Here is a 22,377-nt window from a genome sequence, read left to right on the forward strand (position 1 = left end):
TCCGAGTAGCTTTGCCAAGTTCCCCCACCCGAACTCTTTTGCTTTTGCTTTTCCTGCTTTCTCTCCTGTCTGCGCCGCAATTGCATGGTCATGAGGTTCTAGAGAATGCCGTGATAATCAAACAAATGTCAACGATAGACCCCCTTGGACGGCCCCCAGCTCAGTTATGACCAAGGGTATCAAACCCCCTGGTCCCAAGTTCCCGACCCGCTGCCATCGCTGCCATCGGAGAGGCCCACCTTGCCCAGCTGTGCCCACCGATTTACTGAAAGAGCACTCCATCAATCCCACATGTGCCGCTCGCGACAATTGCTGCAACAGGCAATGATGACCAAGCTTGCCTCATTCATCCCCGCCTGGCATCTTCTGTTCTCCCTGCTCCACACCTTGACAACGCGGGTCCACAATTGCGCAGGGCCGTCGTCTGCCAGATCCCCCAGCACCTCACGAACGGCTAACCTAAAGTAATCGGTAGCAGCAACATTCCCAAGGGTGTTTAGCGCTCTTGGGCCATGAATCGCACTACTTTCAACCGGGCTGCTGGGATTGCCTCGACAGCTTCTTGATGCCTCCTGAACAGCAACTTTCACCGGTTTCAGTGGTCCCCTAGGGACGACGCTATTGTGCGGCATCTTGCCCCTTTCTGCCGGCCATCCTAGCAGCCGCGCACTTGAGCATTTCTGGCTCGATACGGGGCTGATGGGAATCATAACCGATGCCACGCAGGGGCGGTCCCACTCCCACCACTGGCGGCGGTTGACGCGCCGCCATCTAATGTACAACCCGCACAGCATCAAATGCCCCCAGTCCTGAAGTAATTTTGACGTGTTGAAGTGCAAGAGCGCGGGGGGCGGCTGAGTGGACGACGTCCAGGGAAAATGATGTTCGACGCGCAAAGTTGAGGATGTTACGGTTACACGTCACTGCGTGGTCATATCACAGCCGTCTCTACACGATGCTCGCTGACCCTGACCGGCGATGCAGCTTTTGCAGAGATCGATATGCCGGCGCATACGGTTTGGGTATAATAGACCAATGGTGCTGAAGCACACGACCAGGACGTAACTGTTGGCACAACATCGCCAATCTTCAATCTTGCAGCGCGGCCCGGAAATGTAGCACACCTCGCATGCCTAGCACATCTAGCACATCTAGCACCCTCTGGGCCATGAATGAATCATGAAGAGGCAGCAACGCCGCCGCCACGGACCTTTAATACGGATATGAGGGATAAGCATTCCTCGGCTGCCTGCTGCGTTGGCCAATGCAGTGCTACCCTCCACCACCGCCAGCTGAATCCCAGAGATCTGGATGTCACTGGCGAACGGCGTTTCCCACCGCTATTCATCCATAACCGGCAAGACGCATTATGCTGGCTGGAGGGCGGTTGTTCGCCGCTTCAAGAAGCATGCGTCCGTCATGTGTAAGGTCGTAAACTAGATCTCTACCACGGCGACAAGACGCTAGCTGTGTGTACGACGACCGTGTCAGCCGTCAACCAGCCCTGGGGTACCAGCCGCGCAGGTCGTGTTCCGTTACAGTCAAGCACTGGATTTCTCGATTCTTTATGGAACGCCGGATTTCGACCAACCAGATGCTTTCGTCCATCCGAACATGGCACACATCCGGAAGGTTGGAAACACCACTGACCAAGCTGTGTCACCGGCAGCGAGGAAAAGGAAGAGGCATTCTGATCAACAAGTATGTGTGCAAGGTTCTCGCGACGGCCAAAACATCGAAAACGTGACAACGCACCAGCCGCTTACACGCAGGTTTCTGTCTGCCTGTCTGCACTTGTCATTGCTTCTTTCAACGATCGTCCACCACCGATTTCGTTCCATCTTGGCGGACAGGATCCCAAACAACCCTGCAGGCACCTTGCTTTTCTGATGCATGGCATCCATCCGATTCTGACACTTCAGAGATTGGCTTGGTTGAACAGATTTATCACATTTTCAGATCTGAGGCTGTCATCGGATGTGATCCCAAGGCGATGAGTGGTTCGTGAGCTGCAGGCTCCCAAATGAACAAGTGCCTCTTTGGTCTGCCTACATTGCGGCAATGCAACACACGCCTGTGATGGCCGGCGAATGCCATCATGTCGATGAATCGAGTGCTTGGGTGGATCGTGAGAATCCCATCTGATCTCCGAGATCTCGCTTCCGCGCAAGATTCTCCAGAATCAGTTACGTAGGCGACAAAGGTCCCGTCACTTCACACCCCTCCCCTCTCACGGCCCTGGGCTTCCATAAGTTGTGGATCCTAGGTCGTCTATTCGTTATGGGGCTTGCTCCATTCGGTTGGACACAATTGTTTCGACCGACTTGTTGACAAGTTTGTTTTCGTACCATCCCTGGCGTTTCTGCACCGAATATGTACCTAGAATCACTACTAAACAACATTGTCGACTCATCACTCATCAGGCATGCCGCAGGACACTCCGCGGGTCTGGGGATTTCGACATGACCTACCGCATGGCAACGTTGCATGCCAAGCACTGCAAGTATGCCTTTGTTGAATACGCTCATACGAAGTAGTAGGGCAAAACCGCAACTGCCGCTGTTGGCAAAGCCTTAATGAGTTATAACTCAACCGGCCCTGTCGATAGCCGGAAACCTTAGGAGCCAGTGCCCCACCCTTGAGCCTGCCCGGCCGAAATCTGACAAGTTTGACAGCCGACAGGGGGCGGCTGAGGAGGCTCTTGTTTTTTTGGTCCTCCACTCGAGCTCGTCTTGCTGTTGGTCCCCAAGGTCAGGTCAGTGGCTGGTCCCCTGTTTACCGAAACTTCCGGCCAGCCCTTCCAAAGGCTTGGGGTAATGTCCCCGGCACGTGTCTCCGCCTGATGACGATTCCAATGTCGCTTTCGGCGGGGAGCCTCGGTTCTAGTGGTGCTGCCGCCGTTTTTAACATGAAAACCCCGTTGACGGGATGGATACGTGGTGAGGAGTTCGTTTTCCTCGTTTTCCTCGTTTTCGTATTGGTCACGTAACAGCAGCAGCTGCTGCCTCTATATTCCTTCCAGTCATTAACCCCTGATAACACGTTGAAGCAAAAAGCATATGAAGAATGAAGAAGAAGCAAAGCGCCGCAGCTATTTATTCAAGCCCAGACTGGCAAGGCGTTTGGGGAGAACAAGAAACCCGGGATCATGGTCACATCGCGGGCAGGGCGCCCCCTCCCCCCACCCCCTTTACCCGGCCCCAGCGCCTGTCACTGAAGTCATGGAGAGCTGCTGAGATATATGTTTCCAAACAAAAGCCAAAGGGAACGAAAAAAAAAAAAAAAAAAAAAAAGGAAGGAGAAAAGTTGGCGAACTCAATTCCAACATTCCGCAAATGCTGGCTCGGCCGTGTAGGGTGGCCCCACCCCGGCTGAAGTGGGAATCGAAACCCCTGAACCCCCGTGGTGGACCCCTGGGGCCTGGACTGCTTGTCACATTTCTCAACCCATCCAACCAGGTTACGAAGTCACTTGGACGAATCGCATCTTAGCATTTTGTCCCAGCAGCCCGCTCCGACGCGAAGAAGCCCTGCACGAACGACGATGCAACGGGGGAAAAAGCCTGGCACGGAGCACATGGGTGTACCAGTTCCCGTTTTAATCACCTTTATCTCGCGGCTAGCTCAGGGACACGGGCAGCCAATCTATAATTGTAGTAGATATCCACTGTGTAAATTCCCATTCCTCCCTAACACGAGGCAGCCCAGACAAAGACTAAGAGTTTGGCGGCTCGGTCGTAGGGCCTTTTTTGGCCATCAGATGGCCTTGATGATCGGCGCCGTTGCGCATCGGCTCCGCTCACCACAAACTTTAGAACTCCTCAACGGATGGCCCTAGGGGAGGGACCCGGGTTGTTTTCAACTTTGAACCGTTCCCGTCATATGTCTGCCTGTCTCTTTCTGGGGGCACCCCTGGAAAAGGGGGGAAGGATACGGTTGACACAGGGTGATTGACGAGACTTTCTTGGTTTAGTACTTCGTGGCATTATTAGGAAACAGGTCTGAGTGCGTGCAAGGAACTATGGATGATGGATTCTGGCGCCCGCCGCTCGGGGCCCACACTGATGATTTATGTGTATTCTCGAAAGGGTAGCTTTGCCTCCGAATTATGAACTGCACGGGTGGACTATGAATGGACACGTACTACACACTTGGATGACCAGGACGATGGCCTGTTGTAGAGACGGGTTGCTGCTGCTGCTGTTGCTGCGGCGGCTACACTAGGAGCAAGAGATGGGTTGTCAACAATACGCAGCAATGGTGGCAGGACTCGAGCACTATGCCCGAAAACGACTCAGCGGTCGAGTTGGGTCGGCCCAGGTAGATGTTGCAGAGTTAGTGCATGGTGAATATTGTATTTGGATGCAAGATACCCTTACTTCTAACAACTGACGTATGCAATGGCCGCTGTGCCGGCCATGCTGGCCATCCGTTATGTGTCTCGAAGCAAGGCTGGCAGGAACGAGGTCTCAGTTTGAGTCAGTAGACTTCTTCACAACCAGACATTGGCCCATCGGCACTTTTCGCATGATACTTCTCTCAATTAGTTTAGCTTGACTTTAACATGGCATAATGCGACTTATATGCAGAAACGAAAAACGATCCCTAAAACCTCGTGTGGTGCGGGTTCCAGATGGAAAAAAAAAGCCGCCAACAGTTGACATGACAGGCGACGGGCAGGCGCTAATGTAACGTCAGTCAGTTTTTGACGTTTTTGACTCGGCTACTGAGTTTGATAATGAGACATATGTGTGATGGATGTACGGACGAAGTCTGTCTTGTCTTGTCTGTCGGGGCTTTTTACCAAAGTAAGACTAATCAGATGAAAAGGAGAGAGACAAAAAGACAGACACACATACACACACCCAAACACTTGACTCAGATGACCTAACCTAATTCGACTTCTTAACTTACCCTGCTCGCAACTTAGACCAGGCTGAAAGGAAAATCCGATACTAGTCCGGTTAGAAATTTACCGGCAGACTTCAGTGTCAAGTTTCGCGTGATGGTTTGGATGTCCCTTGTGATTGTCACAGCAAGATGAGTCCCCATCAGTGAAATCAGTTCTGTGCCTGTCAGCATTCATCTCCGTGCTGGCATAAGCGAATGGTTACATTCGCAACACTTTCTTCCTCTAGCTGGCAATTTGTCAGTTGCAGGGCACACGTTATCCTTAGTAAAGATCCAAGTCGTCATCTTAATGGAAGGAGGGGTGGTATGGCCAAAAGGATGACATAAGCCTGTCCAACCTAAATATATTAATCGATCTGATCAGAGCCGAGTTAGCATATAGTCCCGCATTTACGGCTTAGAAAGATCTTCTCGGTCTGCCGTCGCATGAATGTGTCATCTATTATGTACGAGCTGTCAAACGCCAGGGAGCCAATCGGAGATCCTTTCCAAGTCATAAATATGATGAGTACCCTGCCCTGCCTGGCACTCGCCCCATGAACCCCGTTTGCTCTCCGAAACTCATTCCAAATCTACAAGGTAGGTGTTTTCAACGAACTATGTGCAACGAGTGCCTTAGGTGGTCCTTGATAGCTTCCCTTTCACTTCAGCTTGGATACTTCTAGACCCCGTGCTTCTCTCAAACGTCGACCTGACGGAACCAAAGGCTATCTATCCTAGCATCTCTCGCTATCAACCTTCCCGACAGAAGTTTTCTACCGTCCGCTCCGTAGCACCTTCTGCAACAACCCCCGGGGTCCCCGTCCCTTTTTTGGCAGATCGCCACTTCCACTTGAAGCCCCGGCCGCATCCTCGGATAGCTTGATGCTAGACTTTTGAAACGCCGCCTCGTTGCTGGGCTGCTCGTCGTCCGAATCCATCAGATCGTAGTCTTCAGTCGGCAGCTGGTGATTGCCGCGTGGCTTGTCATGGTACCCGGGGTATCCAGACTTGGAGTCGCCGCCGGCCCTTCCAGCCTCGTGCATCTTGGTCAAGCCCCGAGAGAGGGGTTCTACCAGGGTAACCTTTCGGTCCCAATTGCTGTTGTCCGGTTTGAGATCGAGGACCTTCCTGTACAGAGACGGCATCCGCCGCTCGAATTCGTCTTCAAGCTCTTTCTGGTGTCTCACCATAGCTTCCATACGCTCGGCCTTGGCTACGGGCACCAACTCTGTGGGAATTCTGTCTTCGTTCACTAACAACCGGAGCCACTCCTTGTACTGTTCCTGATTCTCTGTCTGTAAGGACATTAGCGTAACGAGTTGGTGGGTACCATTTGTAGTACTGGGAGATACGTACCTTCTTCTCTAGAGACCTTTCTGTGAGGCTCTCGAAACATTTCTTGGCGTTCTCGCTCATTCTTTGCCCTCCAATGTACCTATCAAAGGACTCAGAAAACTCGCGATAATGACCCTTGAGGATGAAGCCGTGCCTATTCCATCCCTTGCCCTTGAACTTGTGATATAGAGCTTCCGCCGTAGGGCACTCCCAGGCGAACTCGACGTGCCTATCGTAAAATACAACACATTCACTAGTATACCACTGGTTGAAGGCTTTCCGACTAGCCTCGTCGGCAAGCGCCTTCTCCAACATCGCTAGGGACGCGCGTTGCACAAAGGTGGCAGGAGCTCGGAAGTTGATTGAGCCATGAATGTGTGACCTCTCGTAATTTTCTTGGGAACGGAGATCAACCAGTAACACTCGGCCTATGGGAAAGATCTCAAGCAGTGTATTGAGATGCCCTGGCAGGATCATCCGTGGTCCCTCCCTCGCCGGCTCCTGCCTATGGTCGTCAATTGTAAGGCTCTGGAGTCTGTTGGCAACCTCCTGCTGCTCTCGACGGTGGTAGAACCATAACTGAGGATGGAATGTTAGTTTCTTTACTAAGGCAATAACCCGATATGGATTACTCACATCGATATCGGTAGTCTCAATACCCAGGTTGGAAGCCAGAAACTCCTTCACAGCTACGGTAGGGTCTGGGGCCTCCTGGAAGTAGTCTTCTAAGCGAGACTGAACATGGGGCGCAAGCTTAGGACGTGTAGGGAGATTGTCGCTCGAAACCAGTGTCCTTCTGAAGCTGCGAGCCTGGTTGAGTATCATCTGTCTCGATATCCCATCGCTGGAAGCTGTGCGAGTGATATTCGATGCCGGGGCTGTGGGGTGTCGTTGAGGCTGCCCTAATATAGGAGAGCCTCCCCATCTCGGAGTAGTCTCTGTTTGGCTCGTGGACGTCGAGCTGTTCGGGGAAGGTTTATACTTGCGAGTCGACGCCATCTCGGCTCGGGGTAAATGGCTGCCCGTGTAATCTGACGTTGCGCGGCCCCTCTTGCCGCTGCCACCAGGCAAGGCTCGCGGATCGTAGGTTAACGTAGTCCTGTGTGTGTGAATGGCCCTGGACTCTTCCTCTGAAATTGCGGGGACATCAATCTGAGCGGCTTCGGGTTCGCCGCCATCCTGCATGGCCATGTTGTTCGATCTTATAAAAGCGATAAAGTTGCAGGCAAGGTCGTCTGGGAGCAAGTCCCAAACCATGACGGGGAGCGACAAAAGCAATAGAGTCGAATGACTTTTAAACACGCCTTGCACTTTGACGTATTTCGCTATTGCCGGGAAAGCGGAAAGCCAGTTTTCCCAGGCATTGAGATCAAGTCTCTGATCATCTTCCAGGGCTAGAGATATCATCACGTGCGGCACATCGTCGTTGGGTTCGGTCCCAACACCATTATGCGGCCCTACAGATCGTCCCGTGGCAACTAAAGGCTCACTTTCAAGTTCTTGTGGCGGTGAAGGCGGCCGCTTATCACTAGACACGATTCGTGCCATCTCGATACTCGGAGCTCTGTGATTAGAAGTCATCATGAAGTGCACCGGCGTGGATCGAGTCTCGAAATGTTTTCCAAGCCGCACAATGGGTCGCGGATGCTTCAGACGTGCTAGGATCTCTGCGTGCAACATGGCGGCCGAGTAAGTGCGGTTTTTCCATTCCTGGAGAACCTCGATGACAGCGTTGGTGAACGAGTACCGTCCCGGGTCGGGCGCTATCGCATCCCAGCTGCTTGCTGATATTGTTTCTGTAATGCTGTTGCCATTGGGGAAAGTGGCACTCGCAGCACCGGCACAGCAATCCAGGAGAATCAGAACGTCAGAAAGCGAGCGTTCCAGCAGTGTTTGGATGGCAGACCACCTGGAACAACCGTCAATATGGTAAGTTGCTTGCGTGAACAAAACACTTACTGTAGCCACGGAGACTCAGAACTACGGGTTCTAAATGTCAAAGTTAGATTTTAAAATAGTAGCCACCAGTCCCGATTGTGCTGCTCTTCACTTACGCGCACCACGTGCTCTGCCTCGACTCGTCTATCCTCGCATGGCCTCCATAGTAGATGATAAAAAGAGTATCACTCGATTCGTGTTCCTTGATCATGGCTCCCACCCTCATCATCAGCTCCAAATGGGGGTTGTCCGAAGGGATGGGGAATTTCTCCGTCTCGAAGCTGTAGTCATCTCGGAGGCACTGTTCAAGGTCCTCAAGTTCCGGGAGCACAAACAAGTCGTCGCAGTTCCAGTGAAGCAAGAGCGTTTGGACCTTCTTATATCGCTGCGATCGGCCATGGTTGGGAAACGCCCGCGCGGCAGACTACGAGCGGCGTTAGTTTCTCTGCTCTCTTTTTCTGCGCTTCAGCGGGGTTCACTGTGTACACACATCTTCGAGCGATTTCGCAAAGTCGGACAAGTGCTTAACATGGTAGTTGACGCGACTAATGTCATGCGTCGCGGCCGCTGTCTTGTCGTCTCCCGCGCTGGAGCCGTACTAACCAGACGTTAGGCTGAACCGAGTCCGAGCCGTTTGCTTGTCCATTGTGTCAACGTACAGTAGAATCCCCACTGCTTAAACTGATACCGTCGGCGGGTCGCCTCGACCTCAATGTTACGTAGGGCTGGTTATCGCCCATAGCTGTCACCTCTCCAGGCAGGTAGGTCTATGGAATATGGGTATAGAAGATGCAACTCCACGAAGGGCTTATCGGAACCAAGGTATCACATCATATCGCAGCGCCTCGTTGTCGGGCAGACCTTGAACAGTTTGAAGAGGAGTTTCGAATAGAGGTAAAGAATTGCAGAGTCGCAGAGAAGAGGAACAGCGCAGCTGCGTCACACTGACATGGATATCAATACCTTGAGCCTAGACGAGCCTTCGTCGAGCTGACTTGTCGCACGCAGGCAAGGCAGACTTGGAATTCGGTACCCAGCTGGGCTAGCGGCTAATTGACAGACTCCCTCGGTCAACAATTGGAGCAAGTGCAACGAGGGGAGGAAGAGCGGGGTTCAGCCAGAGCAGGCAGGCACGGTCCATTTGACTTTTTGTCTGAAGTCCGATATCTCTTCATCCCTTGACTGGTTGAGCTGCACATGGTACGTCGGCATTGCTTGGCAAAATATAAATTGGAACCAACTCATCCTGCATCAAGTATACCCGGGTTTGGGATTGTGAAGTCTACACAGCTGGCGTCCAGATGTTTATTATAGCTACGATTGGCGTTCGTAACTAAGGTTAGTGAGTCGGGGTAGTAGCTAACGTCAGTGCATAACCGCCACAAAACCAACCATGCCGCATCATTTCGTTCAGTTGTCATCTCACAAGCGGCTGTGGTATCCCCAACCACCACCGGAAAACATAATGATCAAATGGTCAACACGATTCTTGAAAATTTGTCAAAGTCGTAATCAAGAATCATGTCTCAATATCCGTAACTCACAAGCATAAAAATAGGCACAGCCTGCCTGTTGGAGTCGGAGGTCGATTCTTAAGTACCAGATATGTATATTATATAGGTAAAGCCCTTGAAGGTCACCCAGGTCTGAAGAACCCATCTGCCTTTCTATTGCAGGGGTTCATTATACGTCCGCGTATCTCTACCAAAAGTCACCTAAGTTCGTATCTAGGCTCATTCCTCTCTAGCATTGGACCTCCTGGACTGGATGTTTGAGTACATGATGTGAATCTAGCAAGAACAAGGGTTTGAGGACTGACATACCACTCATCTCACTACTGTACGATAGAAACAGCTGTTCCCTCAATTCCTACACGTTTACACACCGAGGCCGGCAAAACCGTTACAAGTATATCATCCTATTCAGCATCATGCTTTTGCTATGAGTACCGTCCACACTGTGTATATAATAAAATTAAGCACCTAAACATGAGCATTACCACCACCAGCATACCATAATTACAGAGCAGGCAGTACAGATTTGATTTAGGTGCGTTTTCCGGTTCAATGACGAAACATCACACCGTAGTCTCGCGGTCTGACAGAATTGTGGCAATTGGCAATGTCCTTGGACTGCTCTAGAGCTAACGGTCAACAACACCGGCCGCCTTGAAATCAACGCGCACATTTCATCTTGACCCGGTATTCCAGCAAGGACCATGAAGAATAGTCTTTCCGGTACTAGTCAATGCCCCTGCCATTGGCAATGACATAACCTGTACGATGCCTTGTTGTTTGAAGATGAATGTCGAAGACCACGCAATTGACACCTGAAACAAATTCAGCAGTCTCCCTGCCAAAGCGCTTGTTTCCTCGTCAGAACTGATTGGGCTCGTATGAAAAAGTATGCTGTTATGCGAATTTGTGCCCCGTGTAACCGCTGGAAAAACGGAACTGTGGCAATGCAATGGCAAACGATGGTCGAATGCGAACCGCCAGTGACCACTCCTTCTATCTACGAGATAGAGAAAATTGGTAGACCCTAGCTCAGAGCGAAGCAGGCTCAATCGGGGGAACTTTCCCTACCTTCCGCCAAGTCCTCCATGATCATACGTTCACTCAAACTCCTCGGCGTGCCACCAAAGTTTGTCTTCTCGGGTCGGTAGCTTGTACTTTCATCCACGCCACTTCGGCCATCCACGCTGCCAATGAACGAATATATGTCGCCCATTTTTGCTGCCCTCTTTTGGATTTCATCATTCGTGACGCTCGACATGTTGAAAGACTTCCCTTTGTATGAGCCTATAGAGGCTGAGAAGTGTCGGGATTGCGGTTTTGCCGCATCTACATGAGCTGTAGCGCCAGCTGTAGATGGAGATGTAACGGAAGTTGGCGCAGAGGAGACATGCTGACTTATGGAAATCGCTGGCGAAGTCGAACACAAAGCAATAGGCATGTCCTCACTTGCTGAACCATCCATTGACTCCCCTTCAAGTCCATCATCTTCGTCATCGATGTACTTCTTTGGTGGCGATTCCCCAATATACTTCATTTTCGGCAGGCTCCCCCCCGTCTCGTCCTCGTCAGATTCATATGAAAACATTTCCTCTTCCTCGACATGTTGGTCTTTGGAAAGTACCACAGGTTTGCTTGTCGTTTGGGCCGAAGCCCTGACTGTTTGGGTATTAGAAGTGACGCCTTCGAACCTAGCCTTCGCATCGACTGAGAGGCGCGGCGGGGAAAACTTCTTCTTGCCTCGGAATGAAACCATCTGTGGCATCTCGACCATTGCCTCGTGCGCTCTCTCGGCAGCTTCCTCTGGCGTATCCGGGATTTCCTCGTCCACAGGGTTTCCAAAGTCAGATCGGACGGGTGTGTGTGTGCTTTGATGTTGCGCAGATGCATCCGTTACAGCAGCAGTAGCAGCGGCACTTGTCCTATCGTTGGCACAAGCCATGACTAGCAGATCGTCGTCGTCGTCGATGCCTTGCGTGTCACCAACGACCGTCCACTTTGATGTATCTTCGCTAGATGTCCTCGCCAAGGCCTTCAGCCGATCGGTGGATGTTATCTTCTTCGGTCTCGGGGGGGAGCTTCCTAGCAAGCCAACGTCAGGGTCTTCGTTTTCTTCGACGATTCCAGAGTCGTATGACTCATCCAACAGGTTGGTAGCGTTGCCTAGCGGAGAGGGCAGGTGATCGGTGTTGACTCGAGGTGATAGTGGGGGTGATGCGGTTGGCAAGACTTCCCCACCCTCCACTTCAAACCGTACCCGTCGAGGGCTCTGGGTCTTAGTGGTAGAGGAGCTCGAGGAGCGGCGGAGGGCACTTCGTCGGTTCTTGCCGTAGGCGCTATCATCAGAAGTGTTGGAAGAAATGGTATCTTCCGTGGGTCGTCGTACTGGGTCGGGTCGCCAGCTCACTCCCCTGGCGAGAGACGAAAGTGAGATTTGTTTAACCTGAGACTGGATTGAGGTCGCAGCCGGGGCTTGGGGTGGTATGGTGGGCTGCGACCTATGCACAGCACCATCAAGCAAGGGTAGATATGTGGGCGTGAACAAGCCGTGGAACTCAACCTCCCGCGCATGTGGACTCCTCGAGGCAGTATCAGGAGGCGTGCCAGATGTGTGAGGCAGAATGGGCGGTGGAGAGACCCGGACGCGCCGTTTTCGATCGCTGCTGCCGTCGTCTGTAATGAAGTTGGAACTGTCGACGTCGGAGTGACTCGGGGGTGGTGACTCAGGTGAGTCAGCGGCATTGAGCGGGCTCGCCAGATGCAAAGCCGGGCTGAGCGCCGGGTATCTGGGCATTGAATCTCGTATGGCCTTCTCGACAATGGCTGACACTTCCTCGGACGCGCCCTGCAGCAGATGTTGCGAATATCGCTGAAACTCCACCGCCATGCCCTGACGGTGCTCAATGATCTTGCGCTCGAGTTCGTCGAGCTTGGTGAAGAGCTCCGACACCAGGTGTGTCGCGTCATCCATTGTCATAGTTCCGTCGGCCGAGAGGAGTGCGCCGATCATCAACAAATTGGTCTAACTTGCAACAAAAATAGAAACGGCCGCCAATGTACAAAGGGCATGCATTATTCGCAACAAGCCCAAATCTCGCGCTGGCCGGAGTGTGTATGACAGATCTTCGTATTTGTAATATTGTATTTGTGGTATTTGCGCGATCGGAGTGGGGGAGCTGATGTGCGCGTGATGCCAACTTGTGTCTGTTGTTGAGGTTATTTGGTTGGCTTGCTCATCAACCTCTGTTTTTTCTGTTTCGAAGGTGACTGCTTGCCCCTTCTAGAAAATTGCTGTTCCTGTCAAAGATGTGTGGAGATATGGAGGGGTGGTGTTTAAAAGCTGCTTGAGCTCGGTCGCCCTGCACAAGATCTACAAGATTCGGAGATCCCTTGGCCAGGCCTGGCCGTGCCAAAGTACGTAAAGTGATAGGCAATCGAATGTAACGTAGACGAATGCTGATGGCGCTGCTACAAAGAGCTACCCCAATTCTTACGCACCGCAGCTCGACGAATAACAGCAATTGCTAATCGGTCGCACGGGTGCTTGAAAGGATCATATGGGCTTGCAGAAAATGAACGAATTCGCTACGAGGTATTGAAGGTTATCAGCTAAGCCAAGCCATCCGCATAATTGCGGTGCGAAGTGTGAAATGAGCCGCAGAGTCTTTTGCGCTAACGTGGGTAGTCTCCTCGTTCTCGGATATTAGCGATAGCTCAATTCATAAACTTGCTACTTAGGTGAGTAGCGTACGGTGGAGCAAGGGCGCTGTGGCAGGTGAATCTACGATCTCTGACGCAAACTGGAGTCTATTGTTGTTTCCGAGCTGATCGATCAAAGACGACAACCCTTCATTCAAGATTATCTCGATCAATTGAGATTCTGTATGCTGCAAAAGGACTTGCTCCTTCCAATTACGTCGGTGGAATACCCAAGAATGCACGTCATCGCTCTGCCCTGTCAGAAAGAGATATTGGAGAATCTCGTTATCTTGTTGGCAAGCCGCCATCCGAAATCGCTTGATATTGACTAGGGCATGTAGTATTATGCAACCTGCCATATTTGGACATTTGGACCTTTGGACCAACTTTGGGCCACCCGACGCTAATAGCAATGATAGAAACCGCATACTACTGTGAGTTTCTAGAGAAATACAACAAGACGGGGATGTACATTAAAATTCATAGCGTCAACCTTGCAACAGTTTATCTATAACATACCGGGTCCATCAATATGAGTCTCGTGAACAAATACGACGCAATGGGGTTACAGTCGGGGCATCTTAGCTCTTGGTTATGTATGGCCCTCAGGTCAAGATACACGAGGCTGGGGCAAGAAATACCACAACTCATCCACTCCAGCGCCGCCTCTGTGACAGAGCTATTGAGCTTCCTAAACTTGATGCATAACAGCTGTGGACTCGGGGGTTTCAGTTGTTCGTGTTCTCTGTCATTTGATCCTCTTGGAGTGCCCCTTGCTTAGTATTTCGATGCACTGATGATGGGTAGCCAATTTCATGATCGATTTATCATATCTTTACATGCGAGCGCTGACCAGGAATGTTGGTAGCCCTACGAGCCGCTCGTAAATTCATAAAAGCCAGTTTGAGTTGTTCCTTCTCGGTATATTGGAGTGAAGGGAGCAGCCTCGCGAGAGGCGGCAGATGGCTGACTCCGTAAGCCGGTCTCTCTTCCACCGAGACCAGAGAGCCCTTCCTGGAATGAGCTCGACACTATAGCCAGCTACAACTCACATGGTACTTGAGCACAATCGTTGTTGCAATATACAGAGACAAAGCGCCCCAGTCCCGTGCAGTATTGCCATGGTGCATGGTGAGACTGGAATGGTCATTGATTCCTATGGCTACCTAAAAATGGTGCCCCGAGGAAAGCAAGAACCTTCCAACATATTTCAAACACCAGAGTAACCTATTGTTCCTAAACCCTAGCACAGACAAGACTTCATTTTCAAAAATAGGGCATTCGCACAACAAATCTCTTCCTCGGCCCACCCGCTTTAACTCATGAGACGGAAACGAACGAGCTACACCCAGCAGGGGAGCTTGTTTGCGAAAAATTCTCCGCCATGCAAATGGTTGGATCTTCGGAAAGCACGGGGGCTTGTTTACTGTTCTAGGAAGAGTCATCGTCCACTGAAGATCGTATTTTGTGCCGGTATATCTGGAAGCAGCTTCCAGAACGACACTGGAGTGATTTCATATAATTAAATTGAACGATTTCAAATGTGATGAATTGGGATACATCGGACACTAATACCACTCAGAATCCCCCATATTTGGCAAATAGGTCAAGCCTCAGCGAGCTTGGCAATATCGATCGTACCCAGTCCAGAGTTGGCGATGAAGAGCCATATTACCAAGACTGCCCAGCACGGCATGTGCACATTTGATACATTCTCTCGGCTGGCACGACGAGTCGACCTTGGCTGGGGTTGAGGACAAGGCCTCTTCATATCGTGAAGTCAACTTTGATGCCAGCTCGTATTTGGTTGAACCTTGGTGGTTTAGTAGGCGATACTGTTGTAGTGAAGTGATCATGCCAGAATCCGAAGACTTTTCGGCTCCTGCACTACTCGGACATGCTACTGCAAGAAAAACTTTGCCGGATGGTCTCTATAGCCTCTTTTTACTGAGGCGAAGAGCCACATATTTAAAAGGCAAAGATTTGGTCCTCCAACTTGCTCACAGGTCGTGCCTTCTTGAAGCCAAGGCTCTCGGCTGTCTTCTTCAAACCGCTGACCATGGGGGGAGGTCCGCAAAGCAAGATCTTGACATCATCAGCGGGCTTTGGAAGCCATTTCTACAGCTAGCATTAGTCTTATCGTTTCGGTGTCAGTACAGTGGAGAACCTACGGTGATCATGTCGGCGGTGACGTAACCGACACCGCCGGTCCAACCCTCCGGAGGGTTGTCAAGAACATAGTGAACTCTGAAACCCTTGTCCTGCTCTGCGAGAGCGTCAAGGTCCTCCTTCAAAAGGATGTCCGTGGGCGACACGTTGGCGAAGATCAAATCAATCTCGGTTTTGTCTCCAGCAGCACGTCCTCTGATGACAGCCCGGACGATTTGCAGCATTGGTGTGATACCGGTGCCACCCGCAATCATGCCAAAGTGACGAACCATGTTGGGAGTGTAGACGAAGGCACCCTTGGGTCCCTTGACTCGGATTGTTTGGCCTACGGCAAGCGATGCCATGTGCTTCGAGATGTTGCCAGTTGGGTAAGACTTAATCAGAAGATCAATGTATCCAGGCTGGTGATCACCCGAAATGGGAGTATAAGACCGAACGATATCCTTGCTGCTTCCATCAGGCTGTTCGATAGCGGCACCGATGGATATGTGTTGTCCGATGGGGAGGCCGAGGATGGAGGTCGGCGTTGGCAATTTGAAGCGGTAGCTAGCACGGTTAGCTTGGCGTCAGACGCCATCGGCGACGATACGAACATGGCTGTATTGTGTGACAGAACTGTCTTCTCCTTGAGCTCGAACTCTTGAAACACGTCCGGCTTGAGGACCTTTTTGGGCACTGCGCGCAAGTTAGATCAGACGCTTCCTTCATGATATGAACACCATTGACGTACGCTGACTATAGAGCTTCAAAGCGCCAATGGCGACTGCCACAATGGCAGCATAGGGAACCCATTCTCTTTTCACAATGAAGGTGCCGAAAATGAGCAAACCAACGGGGATATAGATCCCGTTGATGTTCTGGCTCGAAGTCAGAGACGAGTCGCTCATCTTGAATATGGGCGCGCTCCTGCGGTATTTTTCGGAAAATTTGTCTTCCTCGCAGCAAGGCCGATGCTGACCCTTATGTGTTATCAACAGGAAGCAATCATCTCTTGTCGGGGTGTTACAGCTAGAGAGCGAACTCGGAGTTGATGACGAAGAAGAAGTACCTCTGTTTCTTAAGCAAAATACATGAATTGCGAGCGAAAACCGAAATGTTGAGAAGCCCGGGCCATTCAACTGCCGATTGTGTGTTTCCCCGCCTGGACTTGTCGGGTATTTATCGGGGGGCTTAGGGTGACAATTGCAAAATAAAGTTTTCATCGGGATCTTTCCCGCCAGTTTGGGTGAGGTGCAAGCACAGGCACCAGGCACGAGTAGGTACAGGTGACGCCTCAACTTTGCCCCGAGAACCTTGGGAAGTCGCATTTTGTCAATTTGCATCAGATGGTAATAATTGCACCGGACTCTTGACAAAATTTCTTGGCCACTTGCTCCGACAAGCAAGAGAACTGAAGCATCCGAGGGGATCCCATAATCTGCGTGGTTGTTAAACAGTTTCATGAATCCAGGTGTTCTCATGGTCCACAATGGACTCCAAGCTCCACCCCAGTGATTCAAGTCGAGAAGCTACTTTCTAATCATTACGGCTTGCAACCACCATACAATCAATATCTCATTCCTTGAGTACCCATCACGCAAACATGGGAGATATTCCGGTCGAAGAGTCGCCGTTTCCACTAACGGAAGTGGATAAGTGGGTTCTATCGCAAACGGACGAAGAATTCCATTGCCACGACTGGGAGGACATGAGAAAGATCATCGGTCAGTGTGGCTACCGTTACGCCCTTTCACTTGACTCATAAACTACTCGCCTAGAACCTGGCCAACTGATGAACATAATAGGTGAGAATAATCTGTCGGTCTTGAAACGCAGACCCTCGGATCTGCGAAGATACATGAAATGGACGGCCGAGACTAAAGCGGAGTATGGCTCAATGACGCAGTATCTCTTGGCCCATCGACTACCCCGAGCATGGGGCTCACCTCCTTTCACACCAAATTCCAGCACTCCCTTCAAGGATGTCTCCGATTACAAGGTCTTGCTGAACGATTGGCCTTACGGTCTAACGCCTGATATAACCCACATCGTGGTGTGGTCAAGAACTCCCATTGGAACGGATTCTAAGACAGGTGATATGACTTCCGAAAGCCGTCAAGTCGTTGCCGACTTTGTGCAAAGATTCTTTGTTGACAGACTTGGTTCAGGAGGAGAAAATCGGGTTTTGTGGTTCAAGAACTGGGTTGCATTGCAGTCTGTACGATCCTTAGAACATATTCACGTCATGGTCAAAGACGTTGAGAAGGATGTGCTGGATGACTGGAATAAAGAGCTCCACTGCCACCAAGTATAGCGTAGACGAGAGAACATGGACGAGGCTGTAGACGTATTCCCAGAGGCCTCTTCATCATTACCAACAAGACTGCGTACTCATGCAGCTCTTTGTTGCTTTCTGTTGCCAATGGGTGCGGCATTGTCCGGTTGCTGTTGCATGCCTGATGCCATGCCCCGAGCGGCGCCGACGAGACTGTAGCCCTTGAACGCGCCGTATGCAGGGACTGTAGTCCACAGTAGCCAGCCCCAGTTTCCGAAGAAAGTGACGAGAAAAACAGAAGCCCAAGTGACCCAGATTACATCGAACATGTACTCGGTGAGTCCAGGAGCTGAGAGGTCTTCGCCAGCAGTCTTGAGAGCCTTGGTTGAAGGATCATATTTCGGACGACCTGTTGACTCGAGGATGTATTCGCAGATGAAACTGGGGATGGACAATACGACATAGAGCAAAAGGGAGCGCCTCTTGAAGATGAGGTTGAAGAGGAAGAAGAGGGTGTTGACAATCAGAGTTCCCAGGTGCAGGTTCTTCAAGGCCTCAACATTGGATTTTGCTAGGTCCTTTCGTGCTTTCTGAGCCATGGTCGCTTGAGAATCTGATATTTTCTTGTCTTCCAAAGTTGAGGACAGATCGGGCGAACAGGTGATGCCGATTGAGGGAACCTAAATAGCTCCACGGCGCTGTATATTTTTTTCTTTTCCTTTTTTGTGAAATATGGGGATCGCTGGTCCTGATGTGAATGAAGGCTGTCAATTTCTGAGACCAAGAAATGACGAATGCAGCCAGCCGTGCGTGAAATGGATTGCGGGTGGAGGTTGGCAATGCAACAATGACTTGGAGAGGTTGAGAGGCTGAAAGTGCAGAGTTCAAGTAGCTGCAGTGGTGCACTAAGCGCTTGCCAAGGCCAACCAAGAACCCACCTGTTGCTCCGTGAGTTCCTAGCTGACCGGGAATTTGGCCTTAAGCAGACATCGCAGCCAATGAGAAGATTCGACGTTGCTTGCATCACAACATCGCGACGGGGAGACACCTGCTCATTATTCCACACAGAGACTTCAGAAGTTTTGATCTCATTTTTACCGACTTTGGCCATACACCTGTTGGAGCCGGCGTTTGGACGGTCGTTTCCGAAATAGCAACACAGCTGTATCGCCATTCTTGCGAACCGAGGAACGAGGATGCATTAACGTCAGGTATCTCGAATCAATAACGTCGACCCGGCATCGAATTCACGCTCATCCAACAAGCCACCAATGCTTGTTCGAGCAAGCAGTCAGGACCCGGACGCCGTGCCTAGTTTTATTTCCTCCGAGAGCCGCAGAGCCCTTTCCGCCTTGCAGTTCTTTTCGGTTGAGGTCCGGGCGTCTTGCCATTATCGCTCTTGTCGAGCTTGTTGAGCACCATAATTCTAATCACAACGGCGGGTTGCTCGCTTTCGGTTCTTGTGCAGCCTTTGATGCACCACCACCACCCAACCCCCCACCCGTTCAAGGCTGCTTAAGGTTTGAGGCAAACTCAACTGTCTCGCTAGAGCATTCATAGACTCCCGGGATCCTTTACCGCTGCATATTCGGCCTCGGGCACACATCAAGCTCATGGCCAGCCGGTGATAGCTTCAGCCTCGAACCAACATCATCACCGGGCGAACTTCCTTCCACCATGGCTCCGTCGAGTGCCGCCATTACGGGCCAGCTTCGACAGCTTGTATACTACCATCTCGACAACATATCCTACGACAACGCCCTCTTCTTCGCAGAACGATTAGCTGCCCACGATCCCCGATCGAACGAATCCGCCTACCTTCTCGCCTTGAGCCATATACGACTGGGTGACTACCGGTCTGCGTTCGAGTTCAGCAAAGCGGCAGGTTACCGTGGTATACATCTTGGTTGCGCCTTCATCTTTGCTCAGGCATGTCTAGTACTTGAGCGCTATAAAGATGGCATTGCTGCGTTGGAGAAGTCGAGGGGCATGTGGACGCAGAAAGTTACTTTGGGAAAACATAGCGCGTCAAGTCGAGCCCCGAATCCGGATGCCGCAAGTTTGTCTTGTCTGCTAGGGAGACTGTACCGAGTCTACGACGACAAGAAAAAGGCCATTGTCTGCTTTGAGGAATCCTTGAAGACAAACCCATTCATGTGGGATGCCTTCACTGCGCTCTGCGACATGGGCGTCAACGTCAGAACCCAGAATATCTTTAGGATGAACGACGATCTCTTGCATTGTTTCGAGCCCGAATACCCAAATGGTGTCCTGGAGCAGAAGGATAGCAGCGCGACGAACCCTATGGAGCCGTTATCGAAGAAGGCCTCCGTACGACCCGCCATCTACGAATCTGTAGATCCATTCGAGGCCCAACGGACTATGACCTCAAACGAGGTGCTTATACCGAACAACCTTTTATCAGCAGATGCTGGGGAGAATGACTTCATGTCTAAAATCAATGCTGCCCGCTCTAGAATGGCGACGACGACTGTTCACGTGCCAGACGGAATGGAGACACCTCCCTCAACAACCTTGGAGTCAACTCATATTCCTCGAGCCGGCGTTGCCCCAGATCCGTCGCATGGAGCTCCACGAAAGACCAGGCATGTACAAGCCGTTGATACCAGTTTCATGGACGTGCCTCCTAAGATGAGTTACCGTCTGGGATCGAGGCGAAACCAAAAAGCGTCTGAAAAGGGTCAAGAAGAGCTTTTGGTGGAGTCGAACCCTGCTACGCTGAGAGCATCGGCTTCCGCCGTATCCGGAATTGAGAGAAAAAGAACTGTATCTGGCCACCCGGTTCAGCCGCGGCAGCAATCAGAAGAGCCCGGTGCGCCACCCAGGAGAAGTACGAGAATAAACATGTTCAGAAGCACCAACACAAAGGCGAACTCGGGAGCCTCGACGGTTGGGTCTGCCCCGACGCGGGAATTGAAGAAGGCTAGGCCCCCGATTTCCCGCATCATGCGGCCAACGTCTTCTAGTGGCACGAGTGTTGGCCGGGTGGTGAGTGGCAATCGGAAGCCCGCGGAAGATCACGGCATGGACGTCGACCATGCCGAGGCGCCTCGAGTGAAAGAGCCCCCTCCACAACCACCGATCCCGAGAGTAGTTGAGCCCGACAACGCCAAGGCAGAAGAGACGTTGAAGAACTTGCTTGAGCTGCTGAAGAAATTCGGCGCTGGGTATTTTGCATTGTCACAGTTTCAATGTTCCAACGCCTTGGCAGCGTACGGCTCGTTGCCTAGAGCGCATCAAGACACTCCATGGGTCTTGTCGCAGGTTGGACGTGCGTACTACGAACAGGCGACGTACGGGGAGGCAGAAAAGCACTATAGGAGACTACGCATCTTGGCGCCTACTCGCCTCGAAGACATGGAAGTCTACTCGACCATCTTGTGGTTTCTGAAAAGAGAGATGGACCTGTCGTTCCTCGCACACGAGATGGTGGATTTATCTTGGCATTCGCCTCAAGCATGGTGCGCACTTGGCAATGCTTGGTCCCTTGCTAGGGATCATGAGCAAGCTCTACGCTGTTTCAAGCGGGCAACCCAACTTAACCCCAAATTTGCGTACGCTTTCACGCTGCAAGGTCACGAGCATGTATCGAACGAGGAATATGAGAAAGCCCTTACAGCATATCGCAAGGCGATATCGGCAGACCGTCGTCACTATAACGCCTACTACGGCATTGGGCGAGTGTATGAGAAACTAGGCAACTACGAAAAGGCCTTTACGCATTTCCACTCGGCGTCCCATATCAACCCCACCAATGCCGTCTTGATCTGCTGCATAGGCAATGTCCTCGAGAAGCAGCGACATCCGGCCCAGGCCTTACAATATTTCACCAAAGCCACGGAACTAGCCCCTCATGCCGCGCAGACACGGTACAAGAAGGCGCGCGCCCTGTTGGCGCTCAACCACCTTGACGAAGCGCAAAAGGAATTGGAGATCCTCAAAAATCTGGCTCCAGACGAAGCCACAGTGCACTTCCTTCTGGGGAAGCTATACAAGTCGCTGAACGACAAAAGCTCTGCCGTCCGACATTTCACCATTGCACTGAACTTGGACCCGAAGGTTTGTCACACCAATTCCGTCGCACAATTGCATACTGACCTCATTTGAAGGCGAGCCAACAGATCAAGGAGGCAATCGAGAGCTTGGAGGACGACGAAAGCTACGAAGACTCCATGATGGCATGATATTAGATCTGTTCCCGTGTACGGACGCCTAGCGGCGTTGTACTCACCTGTTTGAGCGGCATAAGGTGGCCATGGGCATCTCTTGGCCGTGTCTTTGGGGACGTTGCGATTGATGTGGAATCAAGAGTTATGATGCGACGAGGCAAAAAGATTCTATTGTCGAGCATGGCATGGAACGGCGTTCAGGAAAAACATCGAAGAAGGCTGTGCATGTTGGTTTCGGATCGTTGCCTGGCGGTGGCAACGACTTGTTTTGTGTATCGGTAGGCACGCAAGGAATAGGACATTGGGGGGTGGGGTTGCGATATTTGTATCATAGGAAAGCTGTTGGTCCTTGTCGTTGCGAAGGTGAAGCTCCAGGCCCTTCTAAA

At 51.4% G+C, this 22,377-nt stretch overlaps 7 protein-coding genes across 7 annotated transcripts; 2 read left to right on the forward strand and 5 right to left on the reverse strand.

The window, feature by feature from the left end:
* Positions 1–281: 281 nt before the first annotated feature.
* On the reverse strand, positions 282–1,170 carry BCR38DRAFT_405522 (uncharacterized protein; the record flags this gene model as incomplete). The annotated part of the gene is made up of 3 exons (XM_040857966.1): positions 282–809; positions 968–1,065; positions 1,125–1,170. 3 exons carry the CDS (start codon positions 1,168–1,170, stop codon positions 282–284), a joined length of 672 nt encoding a protein of 223 aa, XP_040719803.1.
* A 4,069-nt stretch (positions 1,171–5,239) lies between these two features.
* On the reverse strand, positions 5,240–9,191 carry BCR38DRAFT_420262 (uncharacterized protein). Its single transcript, XM_040859373.1, has 7 exons — positions 8,825–9,191; positions 8,656–8,763; positions 8,282–8,589; positions 8,187–8,216; positions 6,864–8,136; positions 6,249–6,806; positions 5,240–6,187 (listed from the first exon to the last, which is right to left on the reverse strand). Exons 1-7 carry the CDS (start codon positions 8,903–8,905, stop codon positions 5,666–5,668), a joined length of 2,880 nt encoding a protein of 959 aa, XP_040719804.1. The 5' UTR covers positions 8,906–9,191; the 3' UTR covers positions 5,240–5,665.
* Positions 9,192–10,727: 1,536 nt separating this feature from the next.
* BCR38DRAFT_481018 (uncharacterized protein) lies at positions 10,728–12,650 on the reverse strand (the record flags this gene model as incomplete). The annotated part of the gene is made up of 1 exon (XM_040863332.1): positions 10,728–12,650. The coding sequence occupies one exon, from the start codon at positions 12,648–12,650 to the stop codon at positions 10,728–10,730; it is 1,923 nt and encodes a 640-aa protein (XP_040719805.1).
* A 2,696-nt stretch (positions 12,651–15,346) lies between these two features.
* Positions 15,347–16,434, reverse strand: BCR38DRAFT_332056 (NADH-cytochrome b5 reductase 1; the record flags this gene model as incomplete). Its single annotated transcript, XM_040855113.1, has 4 exons — positions 15,347–15,496; positions 15,550–16,093; positions 16,141–16,222; positions 16,278–16,434. The coding sequence occupies 4 exons, from the start codon at positions 16,432–16,434 to the stop codon at positions 15,347–15,349; spliced, it is 933 nt and encodes a 310-aa protein (XP_040719806.1).
* Positions 16,435–17,129: 695 nt separating this feature from the next.
* Positions 17,130–17,840, forward strand: BCR38DRAFT_454773 (uncharacterized protein; the record flags this gene model as incomplete). The annotated part of the gene is made up of 2 exons (XM_040861731.1): positions 17,130–17,250; positions 17,332–17,840. 2 exons carry the CDS (start codon positions 17,130–17,132, stop codon positions 17,838–17,840), a joined length of 630 nt encoding a protein of 209 aa, XP_040719807.1.
* A 77-nt stretch (positions 17,841–17,917) lies between these two features.
* BCR38DRAFT_405526 (uncharacterized protein) lies at positions 17,918–18,400 on the reverse strand (the record flags this gene model as incomplete). The annotated part of the gene is made up of 1 exon (XM_040857967.1): positions 17,918–18,400. The coding sequence occupies one exon, from the start codon at positions 18,398–18,400 to the stop codon at positions 17,918–17,920; it is 483 nt and encodes a 160-aa protein (XP_040719808.1).
* Positions 18,401–19,227: 827 nt separating this feature from the next.
* Positions 19,228–22,377, forward strand: BCR38DRAFT_94292 (uncharacterized protein). The gene is made up of 2 exons (XM_040865790.1): positions 19,228–21,881; positions 21,932–22,377. Exons 1-2 carry the CDS (start codon positions 19,479–19,481, stop codon positions 22,004–22,006), a joined length of 2,478 nt encoding a protein of 825 aa, XP_040719809.1. The 5' UTR covers positions 19,228–19,478; the 3' UTR covers positions 22,007–22,377.

The sequence above is a fragment of the Pseudomassariella vexata genome (assembly GCF_002105095.1).
Source record: "Pseudomassariella vexata strain CBS 129021 chromosome Unknown BCR38scaffold_2, whole genome shotgun sequence".
Lineage (NCBI taxonomy): Eukaryota > Fungi > Ascomycota > Sordariomycetes > Amphisphaeriales > Pseudomassariaceae > Pseudomassariella > Pseudomassariella vexata.